Source organism: Penicillium soppii (genome assembly GCF_028829465.1).
Source record: "Penicillium soppii strain IBT 18220 chromosome Unknown utg000003l, whole genome shotgun sequence".
NCBI classification, from domain to species: domain Eukaryota; kingdom Fungi; phylum Ascomycota; class Eurotiomycetes; order Eurotiales; family Aspergillaceae; genus Penicillium; species Penicillium soppii.
In genome coordinates, this window is record NW_026643233.1 from 1,902,086 (window position 1) to 1,921,917 (window position 19,832).

General features: G+C 45.9%; 5 protein-coding genes across 5 annotated transcripts; 3 read left to right on the forward strand and 2 right to left on the reverse strand.

The window, feature by feature from the left end:
* Positions 1–7,021: 7,021 nt before the first annotated feature.
* Positions 7,022–7,843, forward strand: N7529_002855 (uncharacterized protein; the record flags this gene model as incomplete). The annotated part of the gene is made up of 1 exon (XM_057238383.1): positions 7,022–7,843. The coding sequence occupies one exon, from the start codon at positions 7,022–7,024 to the stop codon at positions 7,841–7,843; it is 822 nt and encodes a 273-aa protein (XP_057100994.1).
* A 2,361-nt stretch (positions 7,844–10,204) lies between these two features.
* Positions 10,205–11,948, reverse strand: N7529_002856 (uncharacterized protein; the record flags this gene model as incomplete). The annotated part of the gene is made up of 4 exons (XM_057238384.1): positions 10,205–10,280; positions 10,350–10,459; positions 10,526–11,461; positions 11,709–11,948. The coding sequence occupies 4 exons, from the start codon at positions 11,946–11,948 to the stop codon at positions 10,205–10,207; spliced, it is 1,362 nt and encodes a 453-aa protein (XP_057100995.1).
* A 463-nt stretch (positions 11,949–12,411) lies between these two features.
* On the reverse strand, positions 12,412–13,974 carry N7529_002857 (glycosyltransferase family 69 protein; the record flags this gene model as incomplete). The annotated part of the gene is made up of 1 exon (XM_057238385.1): positions 12,412–13,974. One exon carries the CDS (start codon positions 13,972–13,974, stop codon positions 12,412–12,414), a length of 1,563 nt encoding a protein of 520 aa, XP_057100996.1.
* A 592-nt stretch (positions 13,975–14,566) lies between these two features.
* Positions 14,567–15,160, forward strand: N7529_002858 (uncharacterized protein; the record flags this gene model as incomplete). The annotated part of the gene is made up of 1 exon (XM_057238386.1): positions 14,567–15,160. The coding sequence occupies one exon, from the start codon at positions 14,567–14,569 to the stop codon at positions 15,158–15,160; it is 594 nt and encodes a 197-aa protein (XP_057100997.1).
* Positions 15,161–17,568: 2,408 nt separating this feature from the next.
* Positions 17,569–19,627, forward strand: mirC (siderochrome-iron transporter MirC; the record flags this gene model as incomplete). The annotated part of the gene is made up of 5 exons (XM_057238387.1): positions 17,569–17,789; positions 17,847–17,977; positions 18,034–18,768; positions 18,824–19,485; positions 19,541–19,627. 5 exons carry the CDS (start codon positions 17,569–17,571, stop codon positions 19,625–19,627), a joined length of 1,836 nt encoding a protein of 611 aa, XP_057100998.1.
* Between the last annotated feature and the right edge of the window lie 205 nt (positions 19,628–19,832).

The window sequence follows — 19,832 nt, forward strand, 5'->3', positions numbered from 1 at the left end:
CTTGTTTTTGAGCGAAGGATTCACTTCCATGTCACATCCACTCTGCCACCCCCTTCTTTACAGGTCTAGTCTCAACCTTACAGTAGAAAAGAAAAAAAAGCGTCTTGCAAATTTCGCATTGAAGGATGTACCGTGTATGGCGACATAGTATCATGGTTGTACCGCTTATGTAAGCCTCGATTGGCAGTCGGATAATAGTTTCCTATACAGTATTGTGAGGTACTACTCCGTGAGGAGTTGATCAAGCCACCAAAATTGGAATTCACCGTGCAAATTGGATTATTCTACAATCTAGAATTTGTAGTGTAATCATATCCACCAAGGTTGAAAACGGGTGAAATGGTGAACATGGTAAGGATGAGCGACTTACATCTAATACCTACATATGTGCATATGTAGGTAGGTATAAAATAGAAAATAAGCCAGAACCGAAAATACCTAATGTGAATATTATTGTACTTACTCCGTACAATGGACTCATTCTCCACAGGTGGGACTCAATCTCTGCTCAACTATGCGGGACCCCGTGCATGATATTTACGCCCTCCTATGAAATCGTTGCATAGGAGACGGTTGTGTTTTTCCGGTAGTTTTGGGCAGTTAGTGGGCCCTTTGGTATGGATATAACGGAAGATCACGTTCTCCCCGTGAAGAGTCAAGGTGAAGAGTCGCAGATCAACAGTAATGAAAATCTAATAATTGTTTTGAAAAAAAAGGGAAAAAAAAAGAATGAAAAAAACAGCAACAAGTTCCACTATATGCCGTGTGTGACAATCAAAGATCAATTCACTATTTGGGAGGCCTCAAAGTAAGCAAAATATTGTGGTTTTAAGCCCATGTGCGTTTACAGAAGTCCTAATCTGTCACCCGAGGCGAGAATAAGAAAGAGATCGCCGCAATTGGGGGAAGAATAAATAAGCACAGCATTTCGGGTTCGGCAAGAAGCGAATCGTCACGAAAACCACGTGTCCTTAGTGCTTATTATTATCAATCGATTTCTCTGCTAAATCGGACTTGCTTCGAGGATGTGGCTATGGCATTTTATTATGATCACGATGTGCTCGTACTTTTTCAAACTAGAGAACGGCCCCTAACCTTTATCGAGGGCAATTTGCGAGAAAGATGAGACATTCAATTGCTATGCCCCATTTACCCAAAACGAGTTGAAGAAGATCCGCAGTGAAAAAAGGCGTCCAATAGTACGAGGTGGATTAGAGTCATTTCGAGGAAGAACTGAAAGGAACCCAGTTGGTTATTTTGGTTACTTCGTATAATGCTAATGAAAGAATGACTTGTAATTCCATCAACTGGAAAATGGAACGTAACTAGTTGTTAATAACTACATTTGTAACTAGCTATAGTGACTACGCCCTAACTATATAGTTATGTGAAATGTGTACTCCGTACAGAGGTATGCAAATATGTGTATGTATGTAGAAAGGTGTAATATACGTAATATATAACCAAACGCGTAAATTGGTAATTTACTAAACATGACCAAACATGACCATTAGGTACCGGACCCAGTTCTGATGTCAAGGTTGGAGCTTCTCATTCGCTGGTTCGCTTATCATTTCTTTGGGAGATGCGTGTCGATCGATTCCAGAAGGAGTTCGGATGCATGATTATTTATTTAATATATTATTAAATTACTGTTTCCCTTCGATAGCTCTTCTTTTTCCGTTTTGAGCGTTGGAGCCCTAATACCGTTGCCGAAAACTCAGATCTCCTTCAGACAAAGATGACAGCACACCTATCTCACCCTAAGCTAAATCCGGAAGAAAGAAAACCTTGAGCGCTAGTAGATACTATATTGAGGCTACTTGGTAATGTCTTTGCTCATTTTTTGGTGTTGAGGTGACTATGACTACAGCACCCTTGGCTATAGCACCCTTGGTGGTAAGAGGTTTACGTACCTTGTTGATTGCACGACGACATCATTCTCAGGCATCTGACGTCTATATACGTTGTAGAGAGCATTGTTCTATTCCATTGTGGACGAGCTACTCCATTTCCTTTTGAATACTTCATTTGTACACTCTTTAATTCAAGAGGGATCATACTGTGGGGTCCAAGAAGCGGAAATGTAACGTGCGCAATTCCTTTCATGTCGTACCTGATACTGGTCTAGCTCATCGGAATAACCAACGAGTGAGTTACTACATATAGTTAGTAAAGACTGGCATATCTCCGACAATACAACGTACGTAGCATAGCTACTGCTGCTGCTAATGTAGGCTTCGTGTCTAGCGTGAATTCTTCCTGCATGATTATCGCCTGTGAGGCTCAAACATCATATTGTTCTCATCCCCGAGTCCCCGACGCAGAATTTCGTTCCGGGCATCTATCTACAACAACAAACTCGGCTCCGAGAAGTGGAGTTCGGAGAATCAACCAGATTGCTAATGTGGCTCCTAGGAGGGTCACAATGGTTAGATAAGACACGCCTCTCCCGCGGACCCCGACCAGATCGCTAGATGTGAAGTTGCAAACTCTGGCTCTAGATTGTTGAGGCTTTTAGGCTTGTGCGGCTTGTTTCGGTTTTTGCGGCGTTTGCCGCTCTAACATCCAGCACTAGCGGAAATACCGGGATTGGCGTTACATATATGCACGGTCAGGTGTTCGACCATGCAGCATTCTCAATACGCAAGTTCCCGCATTAGCGTGATTTCCTGTCATTAACTGCTTTTAGCTTGGACAAGATGTACATTTGAGTCAATTCTCGCAATAATCATAATTAAAAAACACAGATATCCTAGTTATCACCAGTATAGCCAATATCAGCACTTATTCCAAATACTTCCACACAACCTAAAACTAAAACTGTCATGCCATGCCACATGCCGCGCGTGCTCGGTCTGACAGCTCGGCGTAGTTCGGGCGATCGACTCCGATCCAAGGTTCGCCAGATATTACATGAGCCTCCATATCCGATCCATGGTTGACGCCGAAGGGATATATCGAAGTAATTTGAAAATGCGTATATGTGATGGATTAGTGTACCAGTCAAATGTCACCTCCTATAAGTATTTGGAATCAACTTGTACTTGATGTGTCGATCGAGATTGGCAAGTCGACGACTGCTTTTGTCTGGATTTGCCTCACTCTCTCTTAACAAGTAATATACCACAAATGTACATCTGCAACTCTCTACGGAGTACATTATTGAGAAATGACGGTTCTGCCCGCCCCCGCCCAACCTCCGGCGGATTTCTTAATTAGTGCGTAATGATGCGCAGTGACTGCGCGTCTCCCGTCCAGGGTCCATCCAAAACATGTCAAATCCTGATGTTCTGGGCAATTTGAGAACGAGTCATTCTAGACGGGCACATTCCGTTTCAAATCCGGCGCAGTATTGGAGAAACGACCCTTATAGCCCTAGTCTAGATCTACGTCCGATATTGGCCCCCATGTCAAATCTCCACACTTAAGATTTTTAAAGTGCTGAGTAGAATAAATTTTCTCCAAAAAAAAACCACTAGAAGGAGACTAACTAGATATCGAAATTTCCAATTAATACATTTATCAATTGCGTGCTGGGTGCGGCGGCTAGCGCTAACGCCCTAGCAGGACATAGCGTCATGGCTGCTCATAATGAGAGAGTTTTAGGATTTGAAAACATAAGATAAAGGAATGAAAGAAAGAAAACAGGCATAAAAGAATAATAGAGAGGAAATAAAGGAACGATTTCGAAACATCTCAACGCCGATCTACGCGGCTCAGACAAAGAGATAGAAGGAAGAGAAAGAAAACTCGTCAGATATAAGCGATGGAATATGGTGATTGGCTATCCCTATTAGAATTTTGGACCAATCTTGTCCATGTTCTGAATCAAGAAGTTCAATTTCTTCTTTTGACGACTATTGGCCGTTAGAAAGCAAGGTAGCAGTGACTAGCGGTGGCATGTTAATATGCACGGCATGACTCGTAAAATGCGATGATAATTAAAAAAAAAAGTCAATTAATATGGTTCGGAGTAATTTTCCAATGGATTTATTCTTGTCTACGGAGTCTCTAGGAAGGCATTTGATCTCTGGGTCGAGGCATGTTGTAGTGCATAATTGTACATTTTATAGACTACAGACATAGTTACATAGTACCTAGCTCAACGCTCTTTGAAGGCCACCAGGGCTGTAGGTTATAATTGGTTATCCTGGAAATATACTGTAAATCATTCTAATTATTGCCCACACGTGATTGAAATGGACTGCGGCTACGCGAGTTGACGAACGCCAGGAGTATCCTGATTGGACTTGGTGGAGAGCGGCACACAACGGAATTTGAGCGGGGAGAGGGTCAAAAGGCCGGCTTTAGCCCCAGAGAGCGGACCACGTTGATCTGATCTGCACGGAATCGGGGACTAGGAAGAATTTCAACCGGTGAGGAGAGTGCTTACCAAGGAGGCTCGGAAACAACGAGCCATACGGAGTAGAGCGCGGGCAGGTGCCGCCCTAGTTGATCATGGGTTGGCGCTTGCGCAAGTTGACTGCGCCGCAGAAGATACCACTTTTATGTTGGTTGTTGTTCATTTTGATGTTAGAATCTTGTTCTTTCTTTCTTGGTTGACTATTGAAACAATAAGTTTATTGTATTTCTTCAAGATCTCACAGCATTGTATGTCGGTGTTTAGGAGCTTATAAGCTTATGTTTAACGTTGTATAGTTGGTTTTTAATCCTTCGATGTTTACACCAGGGTTGACGTAAATTCAAAAACAGAAATAGATTACAGGTGAAGAAAACTCGAATAAAACGGTTGGCAGCTGCAGATGACCGACGATCAACCTGGTCAAGGCGCAGATCGAGGGAAAATGGCGCATAGGGGGGGCTTTTATCACGCGAGTAAAATAGTTATATGAAAAAGTGGATTATAGCCTCGCATCGTCACAGGAGATTTCAATATGCAAGTTCACTGCGCGGGATAACCCCCCATTTCTGTGCACCGGCTATTGCCGACCGACCCTCGAGCTATAATATTATAGGAAATAGAACCGGCCAACAAGACAGAGAATTGGACAACCATCCATGGTTCGCTATATCCTACTACTGCAAGGCTTCTCGGAAGGTTGAGCCGAAAAAGCTTTGATAGCGCAGAGCAGGGAAGATTTTGCTTCTCCAGGATCTCTCTCTCACCTCATAATGGGAGCTGAAATACGCAGACAAATGCGTTGGCAGTGATCCATTTTCCTCTGTCTTCTGCATCTACGGCCAGATTGAGCCGGCATTAGTTCGAGGCGCTCATTCGCCCAAACGTCCAAGGGCCATGCCGTACGTCACAACAAATGACTTTTGCGTCTACCAATAGACGCCGCGCGTTTGTGTTGGATTCTTTTAATTTTTGATTTTTCTAAAAAATATTCGAATCTCCTTGATCTTTCTGCTTTCCCACGCACCTTAAAAAAACAATGAGACTAAGTACAAAGAAAATTAGAAAAAAAAATCTACAAGCAATATGTATCTGACTTTGTCTCTCTCGGTCAACCCCCCAAGGCGTTATCCACTTCACATGAAGAAAGGGTAGCGCTGCGCAAATGAAACATTTCATACTAAAGTAGAAAATGCACGCGACGGTTTCTTCGAATTGCTGTCCTTTAGCTTATTGGCTCACATGCTTCATAAAAACCGTCCGTCTTGTGTGGGAGTGTATCGTCTAGCCGCTGATGCATAGGCAGGGCTGCAGATAGTATTCCGTAGTCTGGATTCCTGTACAGGCACAAAGTAGGGCATGGACTAGAGATTGGCGACGGATTATCTTTTTTTTGAATCTTGTTTTTGATTTTATGAAACTTGATGGGACATTTGTATCATTGAGACCTCTGACTGGTTAAAAATCAAGCATACAATATATGTATATAAATATATACTTACACAACATATCTGCAATATCTATATATGAAGTTATACCTAGGTATGTTCATTCTGAAGAGTCAGCATTTGTCATGAACTTCATCAGGCGCTAAGAAAGGAAAAGGTTAAAGGTAAAAAATCGGTAATTTTCGTTACCCCGTGGCCCCCCGTTTTTTTAATTTTAATTTTTTAACTCTCGTAAATGCATATAAATTAAAAATTACCGGGGATCGGCCAGGTTGTGTCATGAAACTTATATTGTACATAGGATTTGCCGCGAAGTATTAGATATCGACAAAGAAGACGGATCGTCCGAGAGTCCACTCTCTCTCACGGAGTAGACCGACTGTTAGAATCTCTCTCGCCACTTCATATTCAAGAATATCGAATTAAATAGTGGCGAAAGAAATTCCAGTGAAATTGTTTTTATATACATAAGATTTCTTTAAATATAAAAATAAAATCCAGAATGGTAAGACTATTGCTGGATACCTAGATACCATACGGCATTTACACTGTCCACACCCCATAAACCGGTCAACGGGCCACCTTGTCCGGTTCACCGATAGATAATAAATAAAAGAATTAATAGCCCAATACTATTATGTATGAAAATATATAGAATAATATGTCTCTGGGGGTGGAGTCCGAGCCTCCAAAATAAACTCCCCTCCTCCTACCCCCCTGTTAGCCCCCCCCCCCCCAAGGAGACCTTGTTATGTATCCGCGGTACAACAACTATACAGGGGGCCAAAGGAGCACAACCAGCCCGACCCAGGCAATCCAGTGAACCCAACAGATTAGCCTCGCAACGATTTTTGGAATTATTTTTCGAATCCTTATTTTTTTTTTTCTTTCTCATTTAAGACCGAGGGCTCCAGGTGATCTTCTTTTTCCTTCGAGAGTTTCGAGATCTATAAACCTTGCTCTTTACCTTTCTATACTTCTTCCCTTGTGCTCCCCTTACTTCTCTCTATCCATCTTTCCAACGATTCATTGATTCGAATATACAAAGCATACTCTAAATCCCCACTCTATCAAATCAACGTGGTCTGAGCATTGGGGGAGCCAACGGAAGTTCACCGAAACCCCAGATTCGCAGATCTATAAAACCAAGAGACCATCAAGGATCCCTATATAACGCCAATACAACCCGCACATACATATGCCGTCCAGAATGGAGCCAGAAAAAGAATCATACGAAAAGCTGCCCTCAACCCGACAAAGCAAAATGAAGATCGATGCTCTACTCAACCCAGGCGATCAAGGCTCTGAATCCCCTCGTCCTACATACGCCCCAATCTCCTACCGTCACAGTTACCATCAACCCTCACCCAGCTTCCCATCAAGCCCAAAGCATTGGCACTCGAGGTATTACAACACTAGCCCAGGTGCTCTATCCAGCGCCAAAGCAGCAACCCACAGCAGCACCAACAGCAGTTACCCCCAGAGCCCGTACCCCCCGCAGCACCAGCACCAAATGTTCGTGAGCTATCATCACAACAAGCAATCCCACGGCAGCCCCAGCACCAACCAAAGCTCAATCTCCGCTCCTTCCTCGCCAGATCCGTATTCCCGGGAACGATTCTCCAGCGTCTCCAGCACTTCCTCCACAAACGGCAGTGACCGGCGGCGCCCCCCGCGCCCAAAGTACGAAGAAGAGGAAATGTACTTCATTTGGTACCACCGTGTGGACTTGTGCCAGGAATGGAAGGAGGTCCGCGAGGCCTTCAACCGCCAGTTCCCGGACCGCCAGAGACGCGGCTTCCAGGGGATCCAGTGCAAGTTCTACCGCTTTATCAAAGAGAAAAAGTGTCCCACGCTGCGGGAGCAGCGCCGCATGCGAGATGGGGAGTTCCTGAGGGAGGGTGCTACCGCGGCCCTGACGGGGGCGGGGGATGTTAGCGGGGCGCCCAAGTTTGGCGTGAGAGAATATACTAGTGTTTGGTATCCTTGGATGAGGAGGGGGGATGGGGATGTTGGCATGAAGAGGATGTGACTTGATGTCTACTTTCTTTCGTTCTTTATTTCTTTTTTTCTTCTTTTCTTCTTTTTGTTTATCTTTGCGTGGGTCGGTCTTCGTCTTTTCTTAAGATACCTACTGGAGTTCTTTCTATTTCGTTATCATCAGTTCAGCGTGGGAGGTCTACTGTCTTTTTGTTTATACCAGGCCCTGTCCATCTCCAATGAGGCTCCTTTCTTGTCTTCCTAGCCTTCTTCTCCCATACACTTTGTTCGGTGATATACATACATATATATATTAAAAATGGAGCAATCTATCTCATGACATATTCCTTGTTCTTGGGGGGGAGACGCTTAGATTTAGGTCTAGAAATATAATTGTGTGGAGTTGAAATCGAAGTTATAGATTCTGTTCGATCAATTTGACTCGTCGCAAATTTATCGAGGGATCTCTGCAGATCAGGCTGTCCCAGATTCAATACGCGCATCTCTCTGCATCCTGATATAGTTCACCGTATATCCAGAGGATTGATCATTCAACGATTTTCAAATAGGCCCCTTACGTTCCATTCGTTCTTCATGACTCGCGCACGCAGGTGCATCCTTTAAGTCCACCAATGTAACGGTTCGATTCGACTGTTGTATCTGTACAGTCACACTCGCCCCCTAGTTCAGCCACGCATGTAAATAACAATAACATTGCCATTGAGCAGGGGTGGGGGCCATTTTAATCGAGAAGCATGCAGGCATCGGTATGCCCAGGACAGACTTGAGCACAACGTAAACAGCGGCCTACGAACCCTATGCCGCACCTGCAGTAATCCCAACAGGCATAGCACAACCAACAATACCCCCAAAGAAAGAACTTGCATATGGTTGAGTCAATCATGAGATCTATCGTGTTCGTTGTACTCATTAACTAGTCGCCAGGTTACGCGCCGGGGCGTATCAAGCAGAGCAAGGCTGAACAAGGCATATTCCATTGGAACCTCCCAAACCAGGATTCATTTGCAGGATGCACTCCCTGTCTTATCCATCGCCCCAAATCCTTTGGTTCCATGTCTACTCCGTACCATGTCTACTCCGTACAGTACCAACAGACCGGGTGGTCTCGATAGTCGCTTGAATCCAATGGAGTGGAAGGATCATATTGTCAATGTGCTCACGATCGCAGGAGTATTGGGGCAATGAAGGCGTTTGATTCTTCAGATGCCTAGTCGTGATTGGATCATCGAGCGTGGTTCATCTTTGACATCTGACACCTGATCATCCGCAGGGTGATCTGCGTAAATAGTGTGAATACAACGATGACATTTGCGCTCGGGTCAAGTGAGGTATCCAGCCCTGGAGAGAGATATGACGGAAAAATAAACAGGAGAAGGATAAATCGCCATGGCGTACATGTAACTAGTTATAGGGGGGAAAAGTGACACATCGCGCGCCAGATAAGCTATTGGATCTACGGTGCATTTCTTTTTCTTTTTCTTTGCTGTCGATGCCAGTCTATCTGTTACATTGTCCATAATAACGTACATAACATACATAACATATATCACTGCTCCGTATAGCTACAATATATATGTAGGGATTGACATAATCCACAATACAGCATGAAAGCGAAAAACCACCAAAACCAAAACCGAAAAACCAAAACATGAATGAAACTAGGGCCAATCCTACAGACCTTAGTGTATTCGGCTTCGGGAAAGCACCCGCGGACTCCGTTTTTCTTGAGTGTTAGTTGATCCCGATTGGAGATGGTGCTGGAGGGGAGCTGTGGGAGATTGGAAGTGGAGCGGAGTCTAGATGGGAGTGATGGAATTCATTGATCTTCAATCCTGTACATATATAACTATACTATACATACATACATACATACATAGATGTATGTGTATTGGGGGAATACCATATAGAGTCAATTAAGTATGCGTGTTTCACCAAAAAAATAATCAGAAACATCGAATCCACGTCTCATATGCCCAGGTGGTTCATACTAAACTAGAAACGAAAATGGCAGGAGGGGCGCTTTCTTTTTAGCACCGATGTACAATATCGTAGTTCGTATTAGCGTATTTGGATACCCACCAATGGCCGGTGATCCAGCGTAAGCGAAATAAGCGACCTCGGCATATTTGTTATACGTGGTATTGTAACCCTTTCGTAGAACTTTTTCCATGACAAGGCTAGCTAGAAATTCATTGATCAAGCTATCATATAGGACAACGTTCCAAGAGGATGCCTAATGTAGATGCCCGTCGAAATTCGCAAAATCCCAACTTTGACATGTGTGAGACTCGCCATTCCATATCTGCTTGTGTTTTCATCAAATCGGATCCCGTACCATTAAGGCTGCTGATAAATCCGTGAAGGTTTGATTCAGCATGCAGTCGACATTCGACTAATCCATGTCCGTGACAAACTCGAACGCGGGGTTGGGCTCCTCGATAAAGTGGTAGGTCGAAGCACGAGCGCAGCTGGTATGCCGGTTAGCAAAAGGTTTGGCTTTATCGATTCAAGTCGATTGAATCAGGCTGGAAACCTACGGGTCAACCTCGTACTTGGCAAGGCAGTCGTAAGTTCCTTCCATGATGTCTTGCAAAAACTGCCAGCCATCATGCAGGTCGTAGAAAGTAACGGCGACATCCACGCCACACTTCAATAAGAACGTTAGCAAAAACTTGAATCTTGAACGGAGAACTTGCTGGATTGCAAAACTCACACCGGCCTGTGTGATCAAAACACGCTCAAACATTTTACCTTCCCAGCCAGGCTGCGAAACCACACCCAGGATAGAGTTGCTGTCGCTATCCTTGTGGCCAGCAGGGAGACCTGCAAGGCGAACAACACGCGAGGCACCCTCTGCAACACGGGCCGAGAGCTCAACATTGTCAGGCAGACCGTCCTCGGGCAAAGTAACAGAAATAGTGGCCTGCTCGCCATCGCCAGTCACATAATTGATCCCACTTGAATGCTCCTCGTGATACCGCTCGCAGTCCGACTTCTTTACAAACTGCACAACGATATCCCCATCCTCAGTCCAGGCTCGTTCGATCGCACCACCATAGACAAGCTGCAAGATACTGGAAATAGTTGCCCACTCCGGAAGATTGCTAAAGACAACACGACGGACAGGCCCGGCGGCAGCAGCCTTGGCTGCTTTCTCTTTCTGCTTGCGCAGCTTATGGAATTGCGCCATGAAATCGCTTGGATTAGCAACACCCTGAGAGCGAGAGCTCTTGAGACGAGAAACAAGTGGTTCCTTTCCAACACCAGACTCAGGTTCTTCGGTTGATTTGGTCGACGCATTCTCTTCATTGCTATCAGCCTCCATGGGCTTAGGAGCATGATCGTTGCAAGGAACGAAGGATGCAGCAGCTCTAGACAGAACAGAGGTCCGAGCAGACTTGGCCTTCTCATCTGCCTTGACATCAGCAGTTCCCTTGTCCTTGTTATCAATCGAATCCCGGCAACGAAGGGAGACAGATGGCTGAGGTTCAATGACACCAGGAAAATGATGAATGCCAGTGGCTTCGACCTTGCTACCTGTGTTAGGCTCCATGGTTCTCTTGTCATCTTTCATAGGCTTGGACTCAGTCGGAGCGAGACGTCGAACTTCACAAGAAGGAGCGTCTGTACCACAAGCGGCATTCTCGTCCTAAAGTGAATGATGTTAGACTTGAAACAAATCACAATCGGCGAGGGCATCCCAGACAGAGTGGAGAATGGAACGATTCATAAAGAAAAGCCAAGATCGAAGCCTGTCTAGTAAGGTAGACATTGATTCAGCGAAGGTGATGATCAGGGCCAAGCAGGGCAGAGGCAAAAACAGATGAGCCACCAGACCAATAACACATTCATGGGGGGGGGGGATATATGAACACTGGGGAAAACTCAAGCCATACCTTGGATTGATGGCAGACAGTGCGCATAGGCATCAGAGTATCTTTCTTTGCCTGTAGCTTCTCGCGGTGCAGCTTATCCGCAAGATCAGCACCAGGAGGCGCATAGACGCTTGTGGCCAATCCATGCTTGTCTATCTTAGAGAGTATCTCAAAGATGACCTCCTTGTACATCAGAAGCTCCTCGCGCTTCTCGAGAGTGATGCGCCGAAGTGCAGTGGTGTTTCCGATGATTCGGACCATGATGGTGATGAATGAAAGGAAAAGAGATGGCGAGCAAAGAAAGAGAGAGAAGGAGAAAAAGAAGAGGTCAACAAGAGTCACTTTATAGAAACAAACTGACGCGTTTGAAAGAATTGGGAAGGTGCGACTTTCACGGCTTTCATTCAACTGCGCTCACTTTCATGTGTACATGTGTATGTACATAGACCGACAGCTATAGTACCACTGTCAATGAAGTACCTGCCACTGTCTCTTATTTATCGTACTGGTTGTTGATTTATTAGTATTACTGTATACATATGCGCCCAGTGAGCTGCTGGCACTAGCTCTTGATGGGTGTAGATCACTCCCAAATAATATCACAATAGGTTGAAAAGGTACATTGACTTGGCTTACTGACTTCTGAGCAGAGTTATGCACATGTATGTACAGGATCAATCTTAGTTGTTTAAAAAGGGTATCAGATTCTAAATTACAGAAAAGTCTATGAAGGAACAGGAATATTCTCAAAGCCTTTTTGCCCAGGCTTCCGATCTTCGACAATGACTTGAAGACCACGGCGTCCACAATAGCCATCATTGCCTGCAACCCTCTCAACAGTCTGGAACGAGCCACCGCCGTCCAGCTTGGCATCCGGGATCCAAACGGTCTCTTTGACATTTTGGCCAGGGACTTCCGTGCGTCGGGGGTTGTACCAAGGCAATCCCACAATATGGTTACCAAGATTGTGAAGGAACGAGTACAGTCCTTCGAAACGGCGGGTCACACCCAGCCACGAAAGTGTTCGGTGATTGTACGCAGTCCGGACGAAAGGATTCATATAGATGCCAGTGTCGGTGATTTCGTCAACGTTAGTCGGCGGGTCCTGGATGTCTGCGTGGATAAGGCAGCATTCTGATGCTTCCCAAAAGAGATCGTGACCAGAACGGAAGCGAGCCGGGTTGGGAGATGTGGGAGGCGAGCCAGATTGGAAGTATTTCGCATCAAAGGCGACCATGCCGCCCCAACAGCTGCGCACGCGCACGGCATCTTTGCCTGCCAGCACGTCGCGTCGACTCTCACCCTTACCAGATGTTGTGAACCACGGGTAGAAGGGAAGACCCATGCTGTAGCCTTCAAGATCACGGGTTGCGTATGTGTCATAGAACTTGAAGGGATTGTCGAAATCAACAGCGCAGGCTGCACGATATTGAGCGACGCCGTCTTCATTGGCATTTGTTGAGAAAAGAAGTTGGACAGTATCGATGGGGTGGAAGAGAATGTCGTTCATGTAAAGCAGCTTGTCGAATTTCAATTCCGGGTTGTCGGTCAATGGCTTTAATGCTTTGTTCCGCACCTGAGCCAGGTATTCGATGCGCTTGACTCGGTTGGAGCCACCGGGTATTGTCACGGTTGGCAGTGTTTTTGGGTCCAGGTGCTTTTCCGACACAATGGATTTTTGGCATAGCACTTTCTCTTCCAGTTCATGCAGTGCACGCTCTCCATCATCACCGCTGTCGTTCTCATAAATACTGAGGAACACATTGTCATGTCCAAGCAGATCAATCAAATCAATGAGCTGTTCTCCCCATTGACCTCGAGCGAGCTCACCACCGCTATCATATAAACTTGCTGCAATGAAAACCTTCTCGTTATGTGGGTTCCCGCGCCCAGAATATGAACTCTCGAGCACATTTTTGCGGAGTGCGGAATAATGCGCCGGCAGGTGGGTGTAAGAGGGGAACAGGATCGAAGTGAAAAGCGCCAGAACAAAGACAATACCAGCGACGACGGGAATGTAGCAGCAGCGGCGTATGCAGAACCGTCGGGAACAGCTTGGTCGGGGGGTACCTGCGAGGGCTGGTCTGGAATTGGGTTTCAAGCGACGATAACCAGTTGCTTTAGAGAACAGTCGAGACAGCCAGGGCAGCTGGTGTCTACCAAATTGGGATGTGGGAGGAACTTGAGATTCAAAATCGGCTTCGTCGAGGTTGAATGTACCCTGTGAGTCGACTGAGGATCGCGAGGCTAGCTCCCATTCATCAGGATGAAGCAACCGGGCAGTCATAGTGATCGGTTCACCAAATGGGTCTGCTCGCCCTGGCTATTTTCAGCTGCAAATTGATCTTATAATTGAATGACAAGCTGCAGCCATAATTGGTGATAAAGGTGGGAGAAAAAATAGGGGAAGAGAGGCGGCCTCTTTCGTCCAATTGTTTGGTGATTTTGCCCATTTTCCCCATGGAGAAAACTTATATCATCCGATCACGTGAAGTCAAAGTATAAGATCTAATGTGCTTAACAAATTTGGGCTTCAACGAAGACAATATCATGCAAATAAATACGAATCGAGAAAATCTAAGAGATAAAAAGATTGATCACTTCGTTTTCAAGGTATTATTTCTATCATTTGGGGACCTCAACAGATAAACCGTGTAACATGAACTTCCCGATGGAGGTTCCGGTACATAGTGACGTAGCTGTAGTTCCAACTAGTCACTCTGCCCCAAGGTATATGCTTCTACTCACCCACATTAATTTGTCTCTCTCATTCCATTCCTCTCCAATCCTCTGGCATTGAAGTCAACGTACTCCTAAAACATATTGCGTGACACTTGAACATACACTGATATCTTGTAATTCCTTCCCCGCACCTCGCCATGTCGCAATCGCCATTTAAATTCGCCAACTCGGATGCCAAAGTGCCAGGCAATGGCACCCCGCCCCCAGAATTCACCATCAATGCCCCAGCCTCAACAGACATTTGGGCCAAGCCACCCTCCACAACTCGCTTCTCAGCTCCGATCTTATACCAGTCGATGCCACTTGAGTCATTCAAGCGAGCCCGTGTGGCTATTAACGCTCTCTGGGAGAAGAAATACGACCAGGGTGGCTTGATCATTGTACTCAATACTGCTGACGGTAATTCGAAGTGGGTGAAGAGCGGCATTGAACTCACCCACGGCCGACCTCACCTCAGCGCGGTCGCCAAGGACCAGTGGGCTGACTGGAGCTTGCTTCCGGTCCCTTCGGGTGGTGGTGCAGCGACCCTGGAGATGGTTCGGGAAGAAGACAATAGCCTATGGATTTATCTGGTTGAGGGTGTACAGAAGTCGCCGATCCGCGAAGTCACATGGGTCTTTGATCAGAAGGATGTCAAGGATATTTGGATTGGAGTCTATGCTGCTCGGCCTTCGAGTGAAGGTGGTGAGTTGCCTGTCAACTTCGGCCATTTGGTCATAGACCAGGTGTAAATGAGTCAGGTCGTTGGATTATCGGTATCAATCGTCGGATTTTCGATTTTTCGGTTAGTAGACGGCGATGGGTCTGGAGTTTCCTGCAATGGATATTTCATATGACTATTAGGATGACTGCAATAAATCAAGGCTTGTTGTTTATGCGTTGTGACTTCGGGATTGTATGTGTTCATTAGACATATAGCATATCAGAGAATATACACATGTAAATGACCTTGGCCTTGGTGCCACCCGTATGAGATTGCCCAATTGCAGTGTTCTTGTTTTTCCGTAGATCATGAGCCACATTCTTTAGGAATGACAAAATTTATGGATGATACAGTTCCCAAATTGACTTGAGGATGTTTACGACAAGGTTGCAGCTGGCATACAATTCCCACGTACAGGTCTCTCGTCGTGTTATGCCAGAAAGATACGTCGTACAATCTAGGTTGTACTGACAGTGTCGATCAGCCGACATGCGGATATATAACCTTCGATCGATCACTTTTTCTTTTTTTGATAGGTCTGTTCCTGTAGATTATCAGCCACAGAGTGCTCAGGGCCATCAGGTGCATACCTAAGTGCGTACATGAGTGGAGCGATCAATGTTAATTTGAACATCTGCAGCTGTCAGAAAAGGTCATATGCCGCCATGAGGGCAAATGACATCCTCGCGGTGCGAGCAGATAGTATAGCTACATCCACGAGCTAGATTATGTTGTAATCGTAGCATAATCTTGTTGGAAAGGATCATAAGTTCCGTTCTCGGGTGTTTCATATTAGACCTCCACATGTGGAATCATTAATTAGTCAAGGTGATCTAAAGAATTTGCACCGAGGATTATATGGGGCAACTTCCTCATTTTCTGAGATGTCAATTATTTTTCTATAATGCTTTTGCATATGTGTATCCCTCTGGACTGTTTAGTCAAATATATACGCATGTACGTGCATATCTATGTACATATATGACCGTATCAAGAAGTGTTATCTGATCTAAAGCGTGTAATCCCGATAATCGGGTAAACGCGCAAGCCGGATGCCGAGAGTCACACTGCTTACTTTAGTCGCGTGTTGATAATGACACAAAAATGTAAGCTAAGTGTGATTGGCAACCATCTAAATGAAAAAAACCCCCTACATTATAGTACATAGCCGAAGTGTCAAGTGACTGGAGGAGTGATCTGACCCGTAATGTATCTTGAAGTATTGATCGACACTGGACAGGTAGCAATGCGTGATGATGCCAAAGAGTGGATGCTTTTATTTTTTGATCTTGAGATCCGAGGTTATTATATTATTGGGAATGACTCAAAGATTTCAACCAAGAAGTAAATGCCCCATATAGTGTAATGTCATGCACAATGTAGTATTCCTCTTGCATATAAGACAAAAAATAGAAAAGAAAACGAAATCAAACTTTCATCTTATCTGATGAGTTGTACCAAAAAAAAGTGACTTGGCAGTACCAAGAATTCTGCTTCTACCATCAAGTGACCTGAGGTATCTGACGGGTACCCCGATTACAACCCGGCAATGCTTCCGTGCCTGGCGCCACCGCAAGTGGACTTCCCCATTTCATTTTTCCTTTTTGACATATCATTCTCTCGTCTGTGTCTGTACAATCTCCATGGTTTTTAATTTTGATTTTCTGTCTAAAAGTATCAGAACGACTGTCTTGCTCTTGAACTATTGTGGTACATAAGCATCTAAGGAATGCTAGTCAGGTTGAGATCGGACAGCCTCTTACCTTGTTCTCTGCCACCACGGACCCCATCAGCCCGCATAAGTGCGACCGATGATCGGGCTCGGTCTCATCTTGCTTTTTGCTCAGTGCGTCCTCAGACTTGCACGGCCTAAACTCTTCAAGGCTTTTTTCCCCTTACATTTGGGTGTCCCCTCCGAAGCACGGCGGATCTACCCATCCGCCAATCTGCCCCATAACTGCCTACCGGATCCTGCTACCTACATACAATAGCCCTTCATGGGTGGTTCTCCTCAGGCAAGCGCGCTTCGACATATTTCACACATCGCCGCGCCCCATATTTCTTTTCTTTTCTTCCCAAACCGGTCTCCGATTTGCTGACGCTGTCTCGTGTTGTCGTTTTCCTTTTCCGTGCTAACACCTGACTGGTTCAGTGCTCTCTGGCTGAATCCCCCCCCAAAGTACTTGCTTAGTAGCGCAGGCCTTCCCAGTCCTTTTATGTGATACGCCCGCTGCTACATCTGATGTTGCATGAACTCTTTTTCCTTTCTCCCTTTTTGATGATCGGTTTATCGCTTAATAGCTATTGTCAAGATCGACTCTTTTTTTTCTGTACATGCTTCCCTCCAAAGTTATACTGAACTCTACTATTGCCTATCCTTATATGGACAAGCGTTGATTCATACTACCCCAGAGACTATATTGGTGCATTACCGACATGCCCCTTATTGATCCACGCTCTGGACCGTCTTACGGCACCATGGAACGAGAAGACGCCCATATGGATAATGAGAGGGAGCAACTGTTGCAGGATGACTACGAGCCTGAGGGCCAGCCAAGCGGGCTGTCTACGCCTGATGAGATGCTGGAAGGCGTTCAAAAGATTGAAGCTATCAATATGACTTGGACAACAAAGTCTTTGATGGTGGCCTACGTCAGGTTTGTGTGGCTTGCAGTCCCGTGCCTTCTAGTGACCCCTGCTGATTTGGCGCAAAGCATATTCCTCATGGCCTTCTGCACATCATTGGAAGGTCAAACCGTGATGTCGCTCTCCGCATATGCAACCAGTGCATTCAGTAAACACTCGTTGATCTCGACCGTCCTCGTTATTCAAAACGTTGTCAACGGTGAGAGCTTACTACCCCACTTCAGACTAATGAGCTGTCGCTAATTAATGACATAGCTGTCATTAAACCGCCTATGGCCAAGATCGCCGATGTCTTCGGTCGCTTTGAGGCCTTTTGTCTGAGCATCCTTATATACATGCTGGGATATATTCAGATGGCCGCATCCACTAACGTTCAGACGTATGCCTCTGCACAAATATTTTACTCCGCCGGCTCGACCGGCTTGCAGATTCTCCAACAAGTCTTCATCGCCGACAGCAGTGACTTGTTGAACCGTGCCTTTCTCGCACTCCTTCCTGAATTCCCATTCTTGGTGACAGTCTGGCTCGGACCGACCATCGCGGGTGCAGTTCTAAGCACCACCTCATGGCGGTGGGGCTATGGCATGTGGGCTATTATATTGCCTGCATCTTTCCTACCACTCGCTCTAACATTGTTGTTTAATCAACGCAAGGCCCAAAGACTGAATCTGATCAAGAAACGGACCAAAAGGCACACGTCCTTTACCAGCGTCTTGCGTCGGACTTGGTATGATTTAGACGTTGGCGGTCTGGCTCTGCTCTCTGCCGCCGTCACCTTGATCCTGGTGCCTTTGACTCTTGCCGCCACTGCAAAGAACGGCTGGAAGAGTGTGAGTATTCTTGTCATGATTGTGCTTGGCGTTGTCTGCCTATGCATACTACCGTTCTGGGAGTCTTCCAAGAAATTGGCTCCCAAGCCCCTCCTCTCCCTCCACCTCCTCAAACAGAAAACCGCCCTTGCGGGCTGCGCATTGGCGTTCTGGTATTTCAGTAAGTGTAAGCTTCTTCATTAATGGTGAACGTCTGTTGCTAACCTTCCACACAGTGGCTTTCTACTTTTCCGTTCAGCCTTATCTCTACTCTTACCTTCAAGTTGTACAGGGGTACGACGTTGCCACAGCCGGGCGCGTCACTCAAACCTTTGCTTTTACATCCACAATTGCCGCGTTCAGCGTCTCTCTTCTCATTAAATATACCCGACGATACCGCATCTACGTGACCATCGGATGTGCCGTCTACATGACCGGCCTAGCCTTGATGCTCACTTGCCGTGGCGAAGGAGCCTCACAGCTCCAAATATTGGGTACCCAAATCATTGTCGGTATTGGCGGTGGCTTGGTCAATGTGCCCGTCCAGCTGGGCGTTCAAGCGTCGGCCAGCCATCAGGAAGTAGCCGCAGCCACTGCGATGTTCCTCACCTCTATGGAGATGGGCGGTGCAGTCGGCGCTGCTATCTCAGGGGCGGTTTGGTCCTCTGCCATCCCACATAAGCTTCTCAAATACCTCCCGGAGGAGACCAAAGGCCAAGCTGGTGATATTTTTGGCAAGCTCACCACTGCGCTATCATATCCAATGGGATCTCCTACTCGCATTGCCATCAACCGCGCCTACCAGGAGACTATGAATCGACTTCTGATACTGGCGGTTATTGCCACCCTTCCTCTTATTCCTCTAAGTCTTATGATGGTGAACTACAAACTTGACAAGGTGAGTCATTGAAATTTTGATACCCTTCATAGTACTTCTCTTAACAAGTTTCTAGATGGGCTACGGAAATTCCGAACCCCTTGGCGACCCGGCTCCAATTGAGGCAGAACAAGCCCCAGAGGATAGGCAGCAATCCAAGTGAACTTAAACCATGTACACCCACGTGCATCCAATCTCCGTGCACGACGATTACGACTTTATGACTCTAGAATTATTTGCTTGGGTTTTTTTCACTTTGTGCAGTTTTTCACCGTTGTTGCATCTCGATACATGCGAGCAAGCGGCGTTGTGATCCTTTTATTCTTTCTGCACAGATTACAACGCGTCCTCGATGCGCGCTCCCCGGG